The sequence below is a fragment of the Capra hircus genome (genome assembly GCF_001704415.2).
Source record: "Capra hircus breed San Clemente chromosome X unlocalized genomic scaffold, ASM170441v1, whole genome shotgun sequence".
In the NCBI taxonomy this organism is placed as follows: Eukaryota; Metazoa; Chordata; class Mammalia; order Artiodactyla; family Bovidae; genus Capra; species Capra hircus.
The window spans coordinates 50,250,498-50,273,422 of record NW_017189516.1 but is presented as its reverse complement, the minus strand read 5'-3'; the positions used below and the strand labels follow the sequence as shown (position 1 = coordinate 50,273,422).

The 22,925-nt window shown below is 41.9% G+C and overlaps 1 protein-coding gene across 1 annotated transcript in view; it reads right to left on the bottom strand.

The window, feature by feature from the left end:
* The window catches only part of SH3KBP1 (SH3 domain containing kinase binding protein 1), a 237,624-nt gene that overhangs the window by 88,222 nt on the left and 126,477 nt on the right, over positions 1 to 22,925 (bottom strand). The window contains 1 exon segment of the mRNA XM_018043705.1: positions 3,175 to 3,250. Coding sequence (XP_017899194.1) covers positions 3,175 to 3,250 — 76 coding nt within the window.

Genomic DNA, 22,925 nt, shown 5'->3' with positions numbered 1-22,925 from the left:
CATTACCCCAGAATTTGCTCTTTACAATGGAAGCCAGAAAGTGTGTGAGGGGTGAGATTAAACTGCAGCAATCTTGCTCTGGCTCCATGAAAACATGGCTGTCAATAACAACCTCTCCAGGCGTCAGTGAGAGTGATCACTCTTCCCAACCACTTACACACAGACTTATCTCTGGCATCTGTGCCAAATGACATCTTCTCATATTCCGACTCAATTGTTCACATCTTTCTTTTGCCTCTCCCAAGGGCTGTTCAATTCTTGGAATGCAGAAAGCTTTCACTCTGCATTTATAAAGCTTTTGGAACTGAATCAGATAGTGAAGATGCTGGGAGGGACCCGAAGGCTTCTCTTGAGCACAACCCTCTGACTTCAGAGACAATGCAGACAATGAAGAGCAAGGCCAGAGAAACAAAATTATTTGCCCAAGGTCACACAGCTAGCTAAGAAGAGAGCTAGTCCCGGAACCTGTGCTTCCTGACTCTCAGCAGAACACCCCTGTTACCGTGTAAAACCACTCGTTATTAACAACTCAGCCTCACTCTGGGATGCATCTAGTGATAGACATCGTTAATAGACACTTGTAGGACTGAAAGAGGCGTGGGCTAGAGTCAGGATTCTCCCAAGTGCTCAAGGGACCTGAGCATTCTGAACTGTGTTAAAATCCAGGCCCAGGAAGCCCATCTTAGATCCCAGAATCACTTTCAAACTACACTGTCTGATATGGTGGCCCCTGGGCATGTGTGGCTTCTGCTAATCAACACGTGGCTAAGCCAAGGTGAGATGTGGTATACATGGAAAATACACGCTGGATTCTGAAGATTCAGATGAAAAGAGAATTAAAATACCTCATTTAATAATTGTTTATGGGTTACACATGTTGAAAGGATAATACTTGGGATATATTGAGCTAAATAAAATATATTTAAATTGAGTTCACTTAATTCTTTTTTTAACCTGTTTCTTTTCTTGTTTTTTTCTTTTTTTATTTTTTAATGTGGCTACCAGAAAATGTAAACTCTTGTATGTGGCTCACATAGTATTCCTATTGGTCAGTACTTCTCTGAAACTCCTTCCACACCCACCACCTAACCCTGCCAAAAAAGACCTGAGTCTCCTGCTTGCAGACATTACCGAGGACAAAAAGATCAATCAAGGATATGCTCTTATTCTAGTGTGAGTTCTTGAGGCCTGAGGATGAGTCACTTAAGCATGTCCTGCAGACTGTCCTATTTTGTGTCACAATCTTACAAGTGACACTCAGATTCCCCCAGCTCTGCCTCCCCCAAACCAACTCACAAGTCACCCTAGCTTCTATTTACTCTGCAGAGAGAGGAACAATCTATAAGGCATTTTTCTTTCACTTCTATTGAAACGCTTTTCCATTAAAAAAATTCTCTGTTTCTCAGATTCTTATTTCTGCAAACATGACTGAGGTTGGTGAAGGCCACTGGTTGTCACCTGTCAGAAGGACAGCCTGTCCCAGGGACCCCATTCCAATTACCTTTGAGGCTTGATGTGTCTTCCCCTCTTCCTGCCCATCCTCCACTCCAGCCATTCCAGCAAACTTGCCTAATAACCTGGATCACTGATAAACTTGTCAATTGCCAGAACTACAGAATGAGCAGTTGAATGGAGGAAGGATGGGCTACTGTCCAACAGCAGAAAACATTATGGAAATAGTTTAACTTTGAATTCATGTAAAGAAAAAGTTTCAGGATGCTCTTCAAGAATCTTGAAGGTTTTAGTGTTTAAATGGAGATTTAGCATTAGCATTCTAGCACCCGGGAATTTGTTGGAAAAGCACAATTTCAGTCCTCAACCCAGACCTGCTGCTTCAGAAATTCTGGAGGTGTGGCCCAGCTCTCTGGGGCACAATCAACTTGGGGAGCTGCTGGATTAGAGCGTTAGTCTAGTGAGCTTCCTGCCTCTTAAACAGAGTCTGATTGTATCATTAACACCTTGAAGGCATGTCGACCTCATCTGAACCTGAACCATTAAGACAGCTGCACCTATAACACCTATGAATGTATTTATCTAAAACACCATTTGGGGCTTGGCAGTCCCATAAATTCATTTTTTATGTCTAAGGCAGTAACATTTACTTGCTCTCAAAACTACCTGTTTTGCACTGAAAAAGGAGTTCCTCGTATATTTTCCGCAACTAAAAGAATATATTTGTGCTTGCTCTTATATTAATCATAATCACATATGTATGATAGAGCCTCGCTCAACCTTTGGATTTCCAAACTAGATTAGTAGTCTGTCTACATTATCCTCATAAGGAAATCTGAAGCTGGAAAAAAAAATAAGTGAAATCCCTAGAAGGAACTGCAGTATTTATTTCTGACTAGAGCATGTTCAGAACATTCCAGTTATTAGAAGAATGACTAAAGGAATTGGAGGGCTGCCAGACTCAGCAAATACAAACACAGGATGCCCAGTTACATTTGAATTTGGTATAAATAACCAATATTGCATGGGACATACTAAAGACAAAAAATTGTTCATTGTTTATCTGAAATTCAAATATAACTGGGCGTTCCTGTATTTTCTCTGACAACTCTAGGATGGAGAGCACTGACCACTGGGAAGGTTGGGGTGGGGCAATTATCCTCAAATACTTAAAAGACTGTCAGGAGAAAAATGGGCTAAAATCAATATAGACCCAGACACTAGAACCGATGGGTAAAAATGACAGGAAGAGCATATCTGGCTTGACAGAAGACAGATACTTGTAACTACAGGAATACAAGCAGAGCTGTGCTGAAGGAGTCAAGATTTGGGAGTGTCTGTTGAGTGGTCAGGCTAAAACATAAAGCCTCTCTGACTTGAAGGCCTATGAATCTCGACACTGCTTGAATTGCCATTTTCTAAAACCTTCCTGACTCCTCAACTATGCAGATGGATCCAAGTATACATGGATAAGCCCTTGGCTCTTCATGCAGGTGAGAAGCAAATGGCAGGAAAGTATCTTCTTCCACTGAGGAGTTCTGAATTGAACTTGTGCCCACCCTACTGGTAGAACACAATGAAACCTATCTGGGTGCATTTTTTTTCCTAATGTGCTATTAAAAAAGCTATTAAGATTATATAAGAATTTTTCAAAAGTGGCTCAATGATCATAAAACCATTCACTGCTTTCAAACATAAAACAGATAAACAAAGAAAACTCACCCTTCGTCCGGCTGTCCATTTCTGGTTTTGACGAGTCTGGAGTTGCTGCAGTTGGAGGTAACTTCTTGCCAATAGTCTGAGGGGGGAAAAAGATGATTTTTACTTATCAAGATGATTCTCTGCATCAAACAAAGGAATAAAAACATCAAGATCATGATGACGAAAATCTCACAACTCATCCCCCAAACCACACACTTACGTTTTGGTACTGTTCTAGGTAATGGCTGCTCGTCTTCGATTAGGTCTGAACCACAGGGACAAGTAAGTGGGAAAACCAGCTCAAAAGGGTTTATCCTTGTAGGCAAGCCATATCTCTTATTGTCATTCTTCCTCGACTCTTATTAAAAGATTGATTACTTTCAGCAGAGAAAACAGGTACATTTCCCCTCATTTTATGAGAAGTTGGCTCAATCTATGGCCCAGAGCAGGTGCTTAAAAGTGTCCGCATGCAGCGTGGAAGAAAAGCAGGAAGAGGGAGAGCACAAAAGGACAGAAAAAAGGGAGGAATGGAGGGATAGAGGGACAGAAGAACAGACTGATGATGGACAGGTGGAAGGACAGGCAGAAGCCACAGTCCACAACAAACGTGCCTTGTTGCGTCTCCTTCTAGTCATCTACAAGCCAACCTGTGGTGAGAGGAAGTATGCTTGTGTCCTCCAAGGTAGGTCTGTCTGCCCTGAAGGTGGAACAAGCAGGGCCAACAGCTCCCTTCCTCCTCACCAGCTTTTAAACCCTCCAGGGTTTTGGGTAAGGCCAATGCTGCAGACCCAAGACACCTGCTTAGCAATTTTTAAAAAAACACATGAGTTTGAGTTCGTTTCATCTCTTCATTCATAGCTAATTCTATTGTCATTCATTATTTCTGGACCCTCCACAGGGAAGAATGGATATTGCCTCTGACTAAAGATAGTCCCCCAAACACAGGCAACTCAGTGACTCAAAGCCACAAAGAAGAAAAACAAGAGTCCCAAAGGTGAGGTCTGGCCCCTCTCTGCTCCTCCACTGTCATATATGTGTGCTGGGGATTAACGCCCAAGGAAAATGGCCCCTGACACAGGGAAACAGCTGTCAGAGCCAAGTAGCCGCATGCGGCAACCTCTCCAGCAATGAGGGCTTTTCCCAGGGAGAAGTCCAGCCACTGGGAAAACCAAGAGTATCTGCCCCTTGAACGCATGAAGGGGAGTAAACTGCACGATTCAAACACCGCCCTGTGGCCTGCTTCTTCAGATACAACTGGTTCACCACAGTTTTTCATTCGAAAAAGCTCCTCATGCTTCAAATGCTGAAACTAACATTAAATATGAATATATCACAGAAAGAGGGTAAGATAAATCTAATCCTCAGCCCTTCATGAATTTTTAAAAACATTTGTGACAGAAAGCCTTTAAATTTTACACAGTGACATTTTTATTTAGTGCCACAGGGCTTTCTATATCGGATAAAAAATGAAACCCCAAATATTATGCCGCTCTTCAACCACCACTAAGTACTCAAACTAATAACATGGTGTGATTCTGACAAAACGTCAAGGAGGAAAAAAGCTGGTTGTTATTTGGCCATAAGGCCACATTTGATGAAAAACTGTCCTTAGAATTATCTTGAAAAGTCAGGAAGTGACAATAAAAATAGAGGCTCTCAGAGTGTTAGCCGCATTCCTGCTCACACTTCCAACAGAATCTCTCTCCCTTTCTCTGGTTTTCCCTTTTGGGGACCAGAATAAATCAACACTATTGTCAACAAATTAGGAAGAAGAAAACAAAAACAATGAATCCTTGAGTTACTGCTGACAGTAGAGAGAGAAAATTAGGAAAACAGAGCAGTAAACACAATGTCCAATCCTGACTTGGCTTCCACTCCTGAAAAAATCAGACATCCAATGGTTTGGGCCTTAAGCCAGGTGCCTTCCTTTAGAGAAGCCTTCACAGGTTGTGTATTTTTATGACTTCCCCTTATTTGGTAATGAAAAGAATTGTCGCCCTCCAGTTCTACTGTCTTGGTTTACCAGTGATATCCCAGTTTACCAAGTTAAGAGACATCAAGAAAGGCCACCAGTTAAATACACCTACTTCTGAACAGAAAGACATAAGAAAGCAAAGATTACTCTATTTTTTTCTTTGTATTTCAGAAAATACAGCACACTGGCCTCTGCATGGATCCCAGAATTGGGGTGGTGGTGAAGCCGAAGTGGCTGTCATCTTCTGGGGGGTGCTACATCTTAAGTTCTTTCTTCTTCCTCATATGGGCCCTGACTAAAGGTCGAGAGGAATGCCAGCTCCTCCCCAATCAGCCTGGTCTTCCAGGAACCTCTCTTTTCTCTAGGACCCAGACCTAGAAAAGTTTGCCTCCCAGACCCGTGGCACCAGCCTCATCTGCGGACTGTGTCAGGAAGGCCAATTCCCAGGCCCCGCCCAGCCTTTCTCAATCATAAAGCTGGGGGATGGTGCCCGGAAGTCTCTGTCTGAACACACCCTCCAGGGCATCATGATGTACATGCAAGTGTGACAACCACCAACCTCGATGTAAAAGGATTCTATTAGCACTAACCAATTACCTGTTCGTGGGATTAACAGCTTGGGTGTTTAGTCTCAAACCTAGACAAATTATAAGACATCTTTCTTGCTCTTCTTCTCTACCTCCTTCCACCAAATGCCTTCCTCTTCTCCAGTCTTACTGGCATAAGAACTTGTCATTGCTACTAAATGAGTCACTTCAGAGAAGACATGAAGTTTAACAGAGCAGACAAGGTGACAACATCACTGAGGGTGGGGGCCAGGGGAGCATAGGTGGCCACGAGACCCTTCACCAAAGGAGGACTGAAAGGTTGAATGAACGGATAGCAGATGAATGAACGGATAGTAAGATGGCTTTGAACCAAAAACGGAAGACTGTATCTAGCCTCCCTGGGCTCAGACTACCTTGAAGGCCAGGTGTGTGGATCCCCATGACTGCACCAACCTTCAGAGAAGGCCAAGCCCTGCTGCTCTTCAGTGGCATTTGGGGTGGGAGGTTTCTTCACTGGACAAGACTCTCACAAGACTCTCAAGGGGAGTTAGCAACCCTCGCTCCTGCCCAATAATAGCCTAGAGTGCTCCTTCATCACTGTGTCCATCCCAAACACCCTACACCTTTTCCAAATACCCCATCTGAGAACCTCTGTCCCTTACCCTTCTTCTAAATACAAGAAGAAAGACAAAAGGTAGTGAAATACTTCTTTCTCACCAGACTTCTAGCTTCCCCTACCTCTGAAAACATCTGGACTAAACATGAATGGAAACCCTAGATTTTAAAGGGCACACATTATGAGAGCAATGCCCAGCTCCGGTGCACACAAGGGTCCTATATAACTGAAGGTCAGCCATCATGTGGGCTTATGTGGATGGAAAAACTGGGGAATCGTATCCATACATCTCTCATCCACTTGGCAGGCGGTAGAGGATGTGGAAGAGCATCTGGGATCTCTTGTTTTGGCCTCCTCAGCCGAGTTCAGAGTTCCTGCCCTCCTGGGAATCGCAAAGAAGACGGTTTATCCTGGGCAAGTACGGGCCCGACACTTCGGGGCTGTGCTGATGCTGCTCAGGACGCAGCTCTTCCATCTAAGAGATCTGCAAATGGGCCCACTTTATCAAGTGCTTTCCAAAGGAGGGGGGCTTCCCTTGTGGTTCAGCTGGTAAAGAATCCGCCTGCAATGCAGGAGACCTGGGTTCGATCCCTGGGTTGGGAAGATTCCCTGGAGAAGGGAAAGGCTACCCACTCCAGTATTCTGGCCTAGAGAATTCCATGGACTGTACAGCCCATGGGGTTGCAAAGAGTCGGACACGATTGAGCTACTTTCACTTTCCAAAGAAGGAACTCCCATGCTCTGCTCCATAGCTCAGCCCACGTGCCCTCTTCTATTCTGTGCTGTGGCTAAAGACTTCCCAGGATCCACATCAACATGACTCTGGTCTGACTGCCCCCAACCCAGAGGCCACTGCTGGTCTGGGAGTGGATGTATGTCTGGAGCTGACGTGTATGGAGGGGGAAGCTCTACAGATGGTGACTATCTTCAACACAAAGTCATCACCAAGTTGGTGTCAACTTCTGTCACTCCTGTCACGCCCTAAACTCCAATTAAGCCTGATTTTTAAAAGTAAGTAATTCAAAAAATTCTGTCCTTTGAATAGTTAATATCAGAAGTCCCTCACCTGTGAGCTCTCTTAACAAAAGTATTAACCACAGTTTTGGGGGAGTTTTGTGAACAGTAGGAGCATCATATACACTTCCAGCTCAGCAAGATTTTGGTAACAGAGCATCAGGACAGATAACTCACATATGCTTTCAGTTAGTGAAGTCCTTTTCTTTTCTTTTCTGTGCCAAAATGAAGAAACTAATGCTTGTAGGAAACTCAATCATTGGATTGGACTCAAGTGGAATCCGGTTCCCTAATGACTAATAATATCTGTTTCTCTTTGCAACTGCTGGAGCCTGAGACCAGGATCCCGCTCAAACCAAGCACAAAAATCACTCCTCTGACTTTATTCTAATTCAGATGCAAGCTCCTTTGAGTGCAAAAAAGTTTCCAGTTATAGGACAATGCTAAGGAGAAGAAAGTTTCAGTTTCACCTCTGGAAGTCTCTTTTCCAGCACAATCACAGAAAACTGAAATCACAAAGGCAACCAGGTTGGTGGGGCAAGGGGAGGAGGGAGAGAGCTCTGCATGTCCTAGCAGTTGGTGAAGCCCCACTGTGGGGAGGCTAGGCTTTCTGGCGGCTATTCTAGGAAAGGGTGATCTTTTGAGGAGCTAAATGGAGACATCATTCAAGTGTTTACACAAAGCCAAACACAGAGATGACGTTTCAAAAAGCTGGTGAGATACAAGATCAAGGATGGCTCTTTGAAGGCATAAATTTTACTACACTAGTATCTGACAGCACTTTCCCTTTATGTTCAGTACAGATTTATTAAACATCTAAAACACATGAAGCCGTGAAGCAGACGAAAAGGCAAGAGGATGCTGAACGTCCCTGCAAGCACTGAATCAGCACTTCCCTGGGTTCTCCAGAGTGGTGTGTTGAGGGGTGCCCACCCATTCAGCATGGTCATCCCAAGTCCTGGTCAAGATACAGGTCATGGGAGATCACAATGAGAAGAGAGACAAAACAGTGTCTGTATATGACCATATCCACAACCTTTCAGCTTTCCTTTCCCACCATAACTCAGAGAGATATACAAACTGCTATTTAAACTCACTGTTACCTTTTTTATTTATTCTTACAGGCTCCTTTCATGAACATCTACAACTGATGATACTATGAAGTCTTCTCAGTGCTCAGCAAGGAGAGGCAGGAGCAGGGCAGAAGCTACTGTCTAAGCCAGAAGAGAACTAGTACAAAAGAGTGTCCACACAATGGAGCATCTGTGCACTTTTAATAGAAGATGTTTTTTTTAACTTGCTGGGAAATTTACATTAACAATTGTCAATTCACCCACCTTTGACTGGCTCAGCTTAAATGACTTGATCTCAACAGAGGATATGCCAGAATAAAATACAACTCAAAATTCTAAAAATCAAATGCAGAGTGCAGTAGGAAAAAATATATTTGGACCTCCATCCTAGGGACAGAGGTTACTTTCGAAATACCTCACATACCACTGCGTTAATTCTAACATCTCCAAAGGGACATGCTTCATGTGAATCTCTTTCAAACTTGGCCATAAGAGAAGATAAAATGTAAAAAGTAATCTGATTATAATGTTGGGCTTAAGACTTACAATTATTCACATAATGTGTATTTCCCTGGCTGTCTTGAAAAGTTAGTGATAAGTCAAGTTACATGAAACCTCCCAGCCCAACCAGAGCTAAAGACCTTGTCAGATTCACAGCTGCTTTAGAAGTATTTGAAGTTTAACTGCTTTTCTCCTTCTTTCTTTTCAGAAACAGTGCCCTCCTTGAGAGCAAAACCTAGATGTTAATTATTCTCTTATCTTCACAAAGTAAAGGGCCAGGAAGTGTTCACTGAATGGAGCCAGAAATTTGGGGATGACATCTCCTCCCCCTTTGCCCTACCATTAGCATCCTACCACATCACAAGAGCTACATGAAAGGAGCTGTCCTCCTTGACAATCCAGACCCCTCTTGGAGTCCTGGTGTTTGTCACTGTCACATATCAGCTCTTCTAGCCTGGTTTCTGATAACAGCAGATTGTATTCTTGGCCCTCTATGGCTCCTGTCTCACTCTCTTGTTCTCATGCACATGACTCCAATCTCCTATTAATTATTGGTTGCTATAAAGAAGAACCCAATGTCAGCCAGATTTCTGGTGGACCTCTCTCTGCCTGTGACTTCCAAATACTCTTCCTAGCTTGCTCCCTCACATTGTCTCAAGTTCCTATTTATTATGATCAAAGGACTCTCACTTGGAGGGGTCACTATCACTCATGTATGTGTACACACACACACCCCATTCTCTTGTTCTGACATAATTTTCCAAAACGTGTTGCCAAGATGTTCCACCATCACACCAACTAACCACCTCAACACCTAATGTCACAATCTGGTAAATGTGGGAAACACAGAATACTTGGGCTCGAAGAAGTCCTGTAGTTACAGTTTACTTTTATCCTTAACATTATTTCGGAGTTTTCTAAACTTATCTGAACACACCCCATTTCTTTGATACCTGTCGACACATCGCAAGAATGAGCAAGCTATTGAAGAGCTGGGTGAGAGCATTATCACCTCTGCTTCCCAAATTCTCTTGCCTCATCCTCTCTGTCTAGACTCACAACTTGGAACCCACTCTTGACTCTCTTACTGTACCTTTCTATATCAAACCCACCACCCAGTTCCTGCTTTCAGATTCATCCCTTCCTCTCTGAGCCCAGCCTATGGACTTAGCTTCTGTCACAGGGACTATTTTGAAAGTTTTCTAGACAACGGTCCTATTCCCCAATTCAAGTCGCTTCTTTGGATCTCCTGTAGACTCATATTTTAATCACTCTCCACCATCACCCCTTACTATATCTACTTAAAAACACTCAGAATATATACTGTTTCTCAATGGTTATTCATGTAATTTCCCAAAGTCCTGAAGAAATTTGAGGGTTTACTTCTAATCACTGCAACGTGCTAGATCTCTCCATGGCTGGCATCTTTCTCTTGTGCTCTTAGACAAAGAGCAAACTTTCTCTGACTGTAAGACACCTAATCCCATCTTAGATGCTTCCATTAGATCTTCCAGGGTTTACTCTGTCAACCTGTCCAATAGAAACATTAGTATCTATCCTTTTACTAGATGTGCTTATATGAAGTCTGTTTTATATTTGTATGTTAAACACACACACACTCTGTCTCTCTGAGACACATGTGTGCATCAGCAGGAAAAATGTACCTGAGAATATGAGCCAAATTCTAGAATTTATCATGCACTTTAACTTCTGCCAGGATCTGATCATTTGGTTCATTTGTTTGCTTTTTGAATACCTCAGGAGACCATGCCCTAAAAAAACTGGAAAGAACCATCCAATACATGCATTAATGGGATGGGTTGGATTTTCTCTTTGTCAAAGCAAAATAACTTTCTGAAGGTGTAGTAGAGGCTTCCACTCGTGCTGGAGAAATGCAGTGCTAATGAATGAATCAAAACCTACTTAAGTACTCAATAAGGTGGAGGATGTACATTCAGACAACATTAAAAGCGTAGAAGGCAGCTCTCCAAACGTCTGACAACATATGAAAATGCTGTTTCTATTTTACCCCCACTTTTCCCGAGAGAGGAGCCTGCATGCTATTTTGTTGTAGGACATCTTATTCAAAGAGGATAAATAAGCCAAAGTAAATTTCCATTTCACATACTACTTTGGCAAAACAGTTTGCCATTATGCTTTCAAAAGACTCTTTTCTGCTGTTAGGACACATAAAAGGGAATCTCATGCCTTTCTTCTACCAGAGGATTTGTTTTATCTTTTGATTAATAATACCTTCCTTTTAGATGCATTTAGAGAATTTAAGATGAATGTAGAAAGATGGTAGGGCAGCAGGGAATATCACAGGGCCAGTTTCAGTTATGTTTATCCAGGGCTTTAATAAGAAACTGCCTACACATACATGGAGCAAGTCCTAATTTTCTAATAAAGCAGCTGTATGAATTCAATGAGCATACAAGATCCTTCCCAGCTCTACAGTATTTTGACTTATTCGGTCCCAACACAGTCTAGGCTATTCCCCTTACCTGGGATAGCATCTTTTCCTCTAGTATATCTGAATTCCATCTCACCTCTAATGTGCAACTAAAGTCCAGCTAGCTAAATGTATTCTACTGACATGCAGCTGACATGTGATCATGACATTTTTATGTGTATGAGATACTTGAGGGCAAAGTATTATTCAGTATTCCTTTCTACCTTTAAAGTGTTTCAATACTCTTCCTTCATTCACCCCTCCCTTCCTTTCTTTCACTCACTCACGTGTTCATTTACTCAGCATTCTTTTCTAGAAATACCATCATGAGTGAACATTTGACTTTGACCACTATTACAGGGACATTAGGGGCTTACCAGGTAGTGAAGTGGTAAAGAACCCGTTTGCCAATGCTGGAGACACAAGAGACATGGGTTTGATCTCTGGGTTGGGAAGATCCCATGGAGGAGGAAATGGCAACCCACTCCAGCATTCTCATCTGGAGAATTCCATGGAAAATGGAGCCTGCTGGATTACTGGCCATGGGGCTGCAAATAGTTGGACAGGACTGGGCAACAGAGCACAACAACACAACCGTAAGCCACGATCCATGCTGGAACCTGGGTATACAAAAATCAGATGGGCCAAGTCCTGGATCTTTAATGAGTTCAAAGCTTAGCAGTGGAGACATACTAATTAACCAAGAACCACAGTGCAAAGGGATAAACTGACAATAAAAGTATATATAAAAGAGAAAAAAAGAGCCATTAACAATTCTACATGGGAAAACCAGTCTCAGAGCAGTGATGCTGGAGTTAAATTCTGAAAGATGAGTAGGAATTTGCACAGTAGAAAATGGTAGAAAAAGCATTAGGGCTAAAGAAAAGGAGGAGCGAAGGCAAGAAAGTAAGCAAGGAATGGGGGCTTCACAGCACAGAATGGGGCTGACAAAGGGGGGATCCTGCAGGTAGGGTGAAGGGAGGGGGAGATGCCTGGACCAGGAGGTCAGCAAGATAAATGGGGCCAATGTTACAGTCTGTGCTTTATCTTAAAGGCAACCGGGAGTGAGCAGACATATGGTCTGATCACATTTGTGACTTTAAGACCAGTGATCTGGTGGCACTGGGAGGAATGAAGAAGAAAGAGCATATGAAAGTCAAGGAGATCTTCAGGAGGTTGACACAATGATCCAACTGAGGCAGTGAAACTAAGGATGCAGAAGAGAGGTTGGAGAAACACACAGACTGACAACACGTTCATACTCCACAGTCATGATGGGGATAAATCAGCGGCTGAATTGGTGTGTATACAGATGGGAAACACCCAAACTCTGTTATGTTCTTAAGTCAACATATGTATTCGACAGAGGTGTTGAGTGCCAATGGTGTACGAAGAATGTTAAATTCAGACCCTCACTAGAGAGGCAAAAAAGCTGGAAGCAGAGGCTCAGAGGAGCATGGTGGAAAATCTGTCCCAATGAGAAGAACCACAGTGGATGTGTTTCTCAAGTCTCTGATGCTGGTGTGGTGACATCAGTAAAAAAAAAATAGTAGGCCTGTGATAGTTTTGAACAGTTAGCTTACTGTTAAAACATCAATCCATTTACCATTTGAAAAGATTAAAAAAAACATAAAAATACATAAGCTCTTGACACATATGAAAAAGCATCTTTCTAATCTAACAAATTTCAAGTAAACAGTTTAGTCAAGTATGTCTCCAAAAATGCCTTAAGATAGAGACAAAAATGGGAAATTTCTTTCCCCCAAAAGAAATTTCCAGACAAGCTTTTCTGTCCTTCAGAGGAAGGAAAGGAAATGAAACAGTTTCAGTCAGAATAAGTTAATAAGCTACGCTAAGCTTGTTAATAAGCTATGAAGTCCATAATAAATGACAAAGCAGGCTGAGCTGGTTTAGAAAGCTGACCTATATTTTGAGGCATCATCATGAAAACTGTGACTGACTGATACCTGATTTTCAGTGTCACCAATAAGGTATCACTATATATTTCAGGACATGCTTTTAATTTCTCAGACAGTTCCTTAACAACATTTGGAAGCTTCTGCAATGTATTTATATTGCTGGCATAAAGATCTAATAACCAATCAGTATGAGCATTGCTGGTTTCCTTATAATTCTGACATGCTAGAAGCAGCTTGCTTTTGTTCTAAAAGTGATATTAGTCATATTTTGTACATGTAAAAATTTTTAATTGCATATTTTTCGAATCAAAATGTAATGTCCTCTATTCTAGGTATTCTGGGTCTTAGAATCATGGCAAGAATATTCATGCAAATGTGAATCTACAAACATGTAGCTTCTTGTTTCTTCTCTGTAAGCTGTTGGAGTACTCATTTTAGTTTTATATATTTCTAAAATAAACATTTCAAAATCCCCACCCCCACCCCATCAAAGAAAAGAAAGAAAAGAGGTAATACTTGGAGCAATGTTTTGTTGCTTGGTTTTCAAGTAAAACTGCTACTTACAAGGCTAGGGCATACAATGAAAGATAATCCTGCCTTAAAAAAAAAAAAAGGGAAATTCTGACATATGGTACAGCATGGATGAACTTTGAAGACATTACATTAAGTGAAAGAAGCCAATCACAAAAGGATACATACTAGACGATTCCTCTCATATGAGACACCTAAAATAGTAGACGGAGAAGGCAATGGCACCCTACTCCAGTACTCTTGCCTGGAAAATCTCATGGACGGAGGAGCCTGGCAGGCTGCAGTTCATGAGGTCGCGAAGAGTCAGACACGACTGAGCGACTTCACTTTCACTTTTTACTTTCATGCATTGGAGAAGGAAATGGCAACCCACTCCAGTGTTCTTGCCTGGAGAATCCCAGGGACGGGGGAGCCTGGTGGGCTGCTGTCTATGGGGTCGCACAGAGTCGGACACGACTGAAGTGACTTAGCAAAATAGTAGAAATCACAGAGACACAAAAGTAGCATGGTGACCACCAGGGGCTGGGGCAGGAAGAATGGAGACTTGTTGGGTACAGAGTTTTGGTTTCGCAAGGTGAAAGGAGGTCTGGAGACAGACAGATGATGGTGATAGCTGTGTAAAAATGTGAATGTACTTAATGTCACTGAACTGTACGCTTAACAGTGGTTAAAATGGTAAGTTTTACGTTATGTATATTTTATCACAATTTTTAAAAAGGCTTAGGGTATACTGCTCTTTCCCTACCAGCCTCTCTCTATGTAGGAATACTGACTAGAATGGCAAAAAAAAATTGCTCATGAGGCTCTGATATCCTGCTATTTAATATTCAATCACAAAATCCTTAGGGGTGCAGACAGCATGTAGTGAGGTGAGTTACAGAACAAACCCATCTTTATCCAGAAACTCACCTCAGTCTTCCAGTAAAGACTCTTTCCACTTCTCTGAAAGATAACCGACTATCTCCATAAAGACAATCTCTAAATCTGGCTAATGTGAATATTACTAGCTCTGGCTTAAATCCTGTAGGACTCATTCTTTATGTTCATCAGCTGCTCCACAGATTCCCAGAGAATAACACTTACTCCTTTTTGGAATCAACTAGGCTCCCCGATTTTACAGAAGAACAGAAGAGAAAACTGCATCAAAGCTTAAAGACTCAATGACACTACCTTTATATTTTATTAGAAAGAACGAGTTCACAGCACATACTTATGCAAAACCGGGACTTTTAAGCACATCCAGAGGCCAGGTCCACATTGCTTACATCTTCTAGATGTAGAGCTGAATTCTTAGAAAGGTGATCCCAAGGTGCTCCAAGAATGGAGGGCCTCAAAGAGAGATCCAATTAAACTCAGAGCAGTTTAATGACTAGTTATTAAGACATTTAACAATGAGGGGTGAATCCAAATTCCATGCCTTCCATAAAAATATCCTAGATGCCAACTGTTGGAATTCTCTCTCACTACTTCCTGTTCCTACTGAACTTGCTTTGAATCTCTAGAACAGCATTCACTACTCTCTGCCTTGTAATTATGGCCACTGATGTATGTATCTGTTTAACAGACTGAGACTATAAGCAAGACAGGAAGGCAAGGGCTGTATTGTGGTAATCCTTGTATTCTGTGATGTGTCTTGCACACTGAAGGTACGAAATATTCATGATTTACTTCAGTCAACAATAAATTCAACATCCATCCAAAACATTTAGATTTTGGGGCTTCTCTGGCAATCCAGTGGTTAAGACTCCATGCTTCCAATTCAGGGAGTGTACATTCAATCCATGGTCAGGGAACTAAGATTCCACATGCTGGGCAGCATGGCCAAAAACTTTTTTAAAATATTAACAATAAAAAAATTTAGATTTATGGGGAAGTCCTGTGTAAGATGCACTTTCTAGGTGCAAGGGATGTAAGAATGGAACAAATCAACCTGTTTTCCCTTTCATGACAGCATCTGGTGGTTAAGAGTGAATCAGTATTAATAGGAATCCCCTCTAAGATCAGACTTACCAACTATGTGATCCTGGGCAACTTACTTAACCTCAGTTGCTTTTTCTGAAATGGAGATAATAGGTATCTCATAGATTTTCTAGGAAGACTAAATGGAAAAATGTATGTAAAGTATATAACCATTATTACTGTTACTGAATTTTACCAAATAAAAAAATCAATCATCATAATGCCTCTTCATGAATCTAGTTACAAAGGAAGACTGTTTCAATTACAACAGCTTTGAAAAACAGCAGGTTAACTGTCCCACTCCTCTGCTTGAGGACTGGAGAGCACGAACAGCTTATAGAAGATAGTCACACAGCAGAGACAGGTTCAGAGGAAAGCGATCATTCTGAAAACAGATCAAGGAAGAAAGGCAACAGCCATCACCATACAGTCACTGCCTATAAGGAAAGGCAGACAGAACAAACAGGAGAAGCCACAAGGACCAGAGCCGACAAACCACAGAGCATTCAGGTCAGTAAGGCTTCGGTAAGGTGGTGCCCAACAGTGAGTGGCCAGAAGCCCCTCAAGTTCGAGCCCATGCCAACTGCTTCTGGCTGCTCCCAACTGTTATCTACTGTTAACGATGGAAAAACAACAAGGCATGTGTCTGGGGAAAACGGCCTGTTGTCAGAGAACAGAAAGCCTTTTATTGAGCATTTTGATACTCAGGAGTAAACACACCACCACTGATAATCACCCCAAGCCATCTTTCACAAAGCTTGGCAACCATTCAATAATGGATGAAGAAATCTGAAATTGCCAGGCCAAACTGATACTCCTCCCAAGGCAGTGAAGAAACAGTGGCTGAATGAGACCATAAACTCATGTGGTAGAGATTTCCAAATATGCTAGTGGATATTGCTGACAGATAATTCGACCTGAAAAGATGGATTCACAGGCCTCTTCCTGGAAGGGGCCAGGCTTTACTGCCAAATGCTACTCTTAAAGGCTTCTTTCAATACCAGGAAGGAAGGGACAAATGGTATTCAGTTTGGATCCTATAGGTAGTACATTAAATTCAGCAAACCTCTGTGGAATGCCTACTGCTACACAGCCCATCCCACAAGGCAAAACGGCTTTCCTGTTATTTTTATCTCTGTTTTCAAGACAGTGTTGTGTTTTTAGCTATAATATGGGAGATTTAAACACAATATTGACAAGGATCAATGCAACCATCCAATTCCAGATCTCCCAGATCTTCTAGTAACTATAGCCTCAAAGCTGAACATTCCACGGCCTTCCAGAGAGATGTCTACTGAAAGTTTGCAATGACATGGGAAATCATATACAATACACAATTATGTGTGTGAAAAAAAATTATGCATGTGGTATGATCTCAACCAGTTAAAAATGCATGGCAAAAGGAGTGAAAGCAAATACAAAATAATGTCAACAGTGTGGACCCCAGGGTGATTAAATTATAATGCTTTTTACTTTTAGATTTTTAAAATTATTTTTTCAATTGAAGGATAATTGCTTTATAGAATTGTGTTGGTTTCTGACACATATCAACATGAACCAGTATACATGTCTCCTCTCCCTCTAGAACCTCCCTCCCACCTTCCTCCTCATCCCACTCCTCTAGGCTGTTACAGAGCCCTGGTTTGAGATCCCTGAGTCATACGGGAAATTCCCATTGGCTATATATTTTTATACTATCCAGTGTTTCTACAAACCAGTGATTACTTTCAGAGTAAAAGTTTTCAGCAAATAGCACACACTAACATAGGTAGAAAGAATGGCCTACCTTTCACATTATTGATGCCTTTCTTAAGGTCTGACTTGATGTGCAAACACATCCTAACTAGAAATCACATGCAGCTTCCATTAGTGTGTCATCATGTTTCCTTTTCCAAGTCATTAGTAAGGATGCTAAGAACAGATGTAAAATGAGTCATGATGGTAACTCACAAGATACCACCCATACAGAGCATCCCCGGCCATTTATCATCACACTTCACTTATATTTATCCATCAGTTCACATCCTCAGTGACTAAGTGGATGATATAAAGTCATTTTCAATTAATGTTGTTTCACAAAAAGCATCAAGTCATTTTATCAAATGTTTTCAAAGTAAAAAATATATTTCTTGCTCCTCTAATTAAACCTATGAATTCCTATTTATACACGGGAAAGGGACTGAAAAGAGTCGAATTAACTGTGTAACTGTTTTTAACATATGATTCCTTATCAAGTTCTCACTTCCCAGTATTTGAAGAAGCACTGGTTTAAGGGGTGTGACCTATTTGCACAGGGTCCACAGCTTAATTGTTCTCAGTTTTCTATCAGTTCTTCATAAGCAAAAACTCATTTTAAACACAAACCAAAGTAATTATTTAAAATAGCTTCTCAAATGGTAGAAAAACAAAATGTGATGGAACTCTGGTTCCCCAGATTTTGAGGTTTGGTTGTTTTCCCCCTGATCTTAGAACTACAGACTTAAGTATATCAAACCCTTAAAATCACAGATTTCACAGCTGTCTTCTTTTCTCAACTAGTTGCCAACTGTCTCCACTAAATGTGAACATACTTTGATTTTGCTACCTTTCAAAAACCAAGCCTGACTTTTTAAAAAATGAGATTCATGTTTGGGGTGTGGACAGATGGAATAAATATAGTTTTAAGAGAAACCTTTTTGTAGAAAAATTTCTGGTTTGTTAGAGCAAAAGTTCAATTCACTCTATGCTTGGCTGCCATTTTTATTCATTCATTCATTCAAACTCTAGTGTCACAGCACGTGTAAGGAGGAAAAACAGTTCTCTTAAGTCTAAGAACAAAGCTAGTAGAGGTGATGGAATTCCAGTTGAGCTAATTCAAATCCTAAAAGATGATGCTGTGAAAGTGTTGCACTCAATACACCAGCAAGTTTGGAAAACTCAGCAGTGGCCATAGGACTGGAAGAGGTCAGCTTTCATTCCAATCCCAAAGAAAGGTAATGCCAAAGGATGTTCAAACTATTGCACATTTGCACTCATCTCACACACTAGTAAAGTAATGCTCAAAATCCTCCAAGCCAGGCTTCAACAGTACATGAACAGTGAACTTTCAGATGTTCAAGCTGGATTTAAAAAAGGCAGAGGAACCAGAGATCAAAATGTCAACATTCGTTGGATCATCGAAAAAGCAAGAGTTCCAGAAAAACATCTATTTCTGCTTGACTACGTCAAAGCCTTTGACTGTGTGGATCACAGCAAACTGCAGGAAATTCTTCAAGAGATGGGAATACCAGTCCACCTGACCTGCTTCCTGAGAAATCTGTATGCAGGTCAAGAAGCAACAGTTAGAACTGGACATGGAAAAAGACACTGGTTCCAAATTTGGAAAGGAGTACGTCAAGGTTTTATATTGTCACCCTGCTTATTTAACTTATATGCAGAGTACATGATGTGACATGCCAGGTTGAATGAAGCACAGCTGGAATCAAGACTGCTGGTAGAAATATCAATAACTTCATATATGCAAATGACACCACCCTTATGGCAGAAAGCAAACTAAAGAGCCTCTTGAAAGTGAAAGACGAGAGTGAAAAAGTTGGCTTAAAGCTCAACATTCAGAAAACGAAGATCATGGCATCTGGTCCCATCACTTCATGGCAAAGAGATGGGGAAACAGTGGAAACAGTGTCAGACTTTATTTTGGGGGCTCCAAAATCACTGCAGATGGTGACTGCAGCCATGAAATTAAAAGACGCTTACTCCTTGGAAGGAAAGTTATGACCAACCTAGATAGCATATTCAAAAGCAGAGACATTACTTTGCCAACAAAGGTCCATCTAGTCAAAGCTGTGGTTTTTCCTGTAGTCATGTATGGATGTGAGAGTTGGACTATAAAGAAAGCTGAGCACCGAAGAATTGATGCTTTTGAACTGCGGTGTTGGAGAAGACTCTTGAGAGTCCCTTGGACTGCAAGGAGATCCAATCAGTCCATCCTTATAGGAGATCAGTCCTGGGTATTCATTGGAAGGACTGATGCTGAAGCTGAAATTCCTGTACTTTGGCCACCTGATGTGAAGAACTGACTCCTTAGAAAAGACCCTGAGGCTGGGAAAGAGTGAAGGCAGGAGGAGAAGGGATGACAGAGGATGAGGTGGTTGGATAGCATCACCGACTCAATGGACATGAGTTTGAGCAAGCTCCAAGAGCTGGTGATGAACAGGGAAGCCTGGTGTGCTGCGGTTCATGGGATCACAGAGTCAGACACAACTGAGTCACTGAACTGACTGACTGGCTGCAAGCAACAGAGAAGGAACAGCCAGGGAGGGAGGCCTTTGGAAGGCCAGCTGCCAGAAGCTAGATAACGACTCTAATAGTGCCAGAACTCCTGTACCTGAAGCCACTGGCATCCCTGCACACTTGGCACTGCCAGGGTCCCTGCCATCCAAGCAGCCATGCTACCTCCATGCTTGATCCTCACTAGGACAGAGCTGCCAGAGGGTAGAAAAAACTTTAACAGTGCCATATCTCCTGTGCCCATGGTCACCAGCTCCACTGAGTACCTGGTGCTGCCAGGGCCCCTGTGATCTAAGCAGCTGCAATACCTCCACACCTGGTCCTCACTAGGGCAGACCCAAGTCCTCGAGGGCAGCCTCAGGAGCAAACTCCTGTGGATGACCCACATGCAGAAGTGGAGATAAAAACACAATTGAACTCCAGGGGCAGTGTGGCAAAGAAAGAGGATCAAAACCTTTTCCACCAGCTGGACAAGATGCAGATTAAATCCACATGATCAACTAGGCAGACTCTGTGTCCATGGAATATACAAAAGGACAATGAAAGTTTCCACAAAAGAAAATGCCTTCTCGCTCTGGCAGCTGGGGACACTGGAGGCAAGAACATGCAGCGAATAGGGCCAGATTAGAGTCTAGTTGTCCTGACAGCAGGTCCAGAGACCAGCCTTCTAGGGAGGCAGAGGCGGACTATGACTCACAGAGAGGGAAAGGAGGCTGGCAGCTGAGATCCAAGAAAGACATTTATTATTCTTCTGATATTTTGACTTGTTCTGTTTTTCTTCTTTTTTCTCTGTCACTGTTGATTTTATTACTATTATTATTAACTCTAACCTTTTGAGAACTTTTTAAAAACTCATACTTTTTATTCCCTTTATATACCTCTCTTATCTACTTCTACATTAGCTTTCTGTAGTTCTATGGGGTTTTTTTCTTTTTAAAATTATTTTTCTTACTGTCCTTTCCCTGCTGTAGTTATTCTTTAATATATACAAACCTTTTTAATATACTCCTACTTAACTTTGTTTTTCTATTTTTTCCTTTTCTTTCTTTATTTAACCATGTTTGTTACTTTGTTTTGTTTTGTTTCCTTTATTCCCCCAGTTGGCACTCTGCTTTGGTATTGTATCCCAGTTTGAGTTTTAGTTAGTTTTGTTTATAATTGGTCAACATCATTTTTGGTTTCCTTCACTCACCATGTCACTCTTGTACTCTCTTTTTTCTTTGTACTGTTTTGGTTTTTCTTGTGTGTGTGTATATGTTCCTTTGATTTTGGTATTACTTGTCTGATTTTGTATTTACCATTTGTCTGGAGTTTGTTTTTTGATTATAGTTTCTTTTTTTATTTTTGTGTGTTTGCTTTAATCCCTTTAATGCCATAACAAACAGGTTGTGGAATCTCAGTTCCCTGGTCAGAGATCAGGCCTGAGCCACTGGAATGGGAGCATCGAGTCCAGGACACTAGACTTTCAGAGAACTTCTGATCCTCAGTCAGTTCAGTTCAGTTCAGTCGCTCAGTCATGTCCGACTCTTTGCGACTCCATGAACTGCAGCACGCCAGGCCTCCCTGTCAATCACCAACTCCTGGAGTTTACCCAAACTCATGTCCATCAAGTTGGTGATGCCATCCAGCCATTTCATCCTCTGTTGTCCCCTTCTCCTCCTGCCCTCAATCCCTCCCAGCATCAGAGTCTTTTCCAATGAGTCAACTCTTCGCATGAGGTGGCCAAAGTATTGGAGTTTCAGCTTTGGCATCAGTCCTTCCAAAGAAATCCCAGGACTGATCTCCTTTAGAATGAAATGCTTGGATCTCCTTGAAGTCCAAGGGACTCTAAAGGGTCTTCTCCAACACCACAGTTCAAAAGCATCAATTCTTCGGCGCTCAGCTTTCTTCACAGTCCGCCTCTAACATCCATACATGACCACTGGAAAAACCACAGCCTTGACTAGATGGACCTTTGTTGGCAATGTAATGTCTCTGCTTTTGAATATGCTATCTAGGTTGGTCATAACTTTCCTTCCAAGGAGTAAGCATCTTTTAATTTCATGGCTGCAGTCACCATCTGCAGTGATTTTGGAGCCCCCAAAAATAAAGTCTGACACTGTTTCCACTGTTTCCCCATCTATTTGCCATGCAGTGATGGGACCAGATGCCATGATCTTCGTTTTCTGAATGTTGAGCTTTAAGCCAACTTTGTCACTCTCCTCTTTCATTTTCATCAAGAGGCTTTTTAGTTCCTCTTCACTTTCTGCCATAAGGGTGGTGTCATCTGCATATCTGAGGTTATTGATATTTCTCCCGGCAATCTTGATTCCAGCTTGTGCTTCTTCCAGCCCAGTGTTTCTCATGATGTACTCTGCATAGAAGTTAAATAAGCAGGGTGACAATATACAGCCTTGACGTACTCCTTTTCCTATTTGGAACCAGTCTGTTGTTCCATGTCCAGTTCTAACTGTTGCTTCCTGACCTGCATATAGGTTTCTCAAGAGGCAGGTGAGGTGGTCTGGTATTCCCATCTCTTTCAGAATTTTCCACAGTTTATTGTGATCCACACAGTCAAAGGCTTTGGCATAGTCAATAAAGCAGAAATAGATCTTTTTCTAGGTTGTATTAATTAGTGAGAACTCCCACTAAGGCCTCCACCTGTATCCAAGATCAGGCATCACCCAACTGCTGGCAGCACCCAGTGCAGGATGCCTCAACCAAACAACAAGCAAGATAAAAACACAAACCCAATCATCAGCAGATAGGCTTCCCACAGACACCTCAAAAAATAGTGCCTCACACAGTACTGCCCACCAGAGAGGGGAAAAAAACTTGCCTCCTCCTACGAGAATGCAGGCACAAGTCCCTCCCAACATGAAACCGACACAAATCACTGGATCAACCTCACCCACCAAGGGCAAAAATCAAAAGGA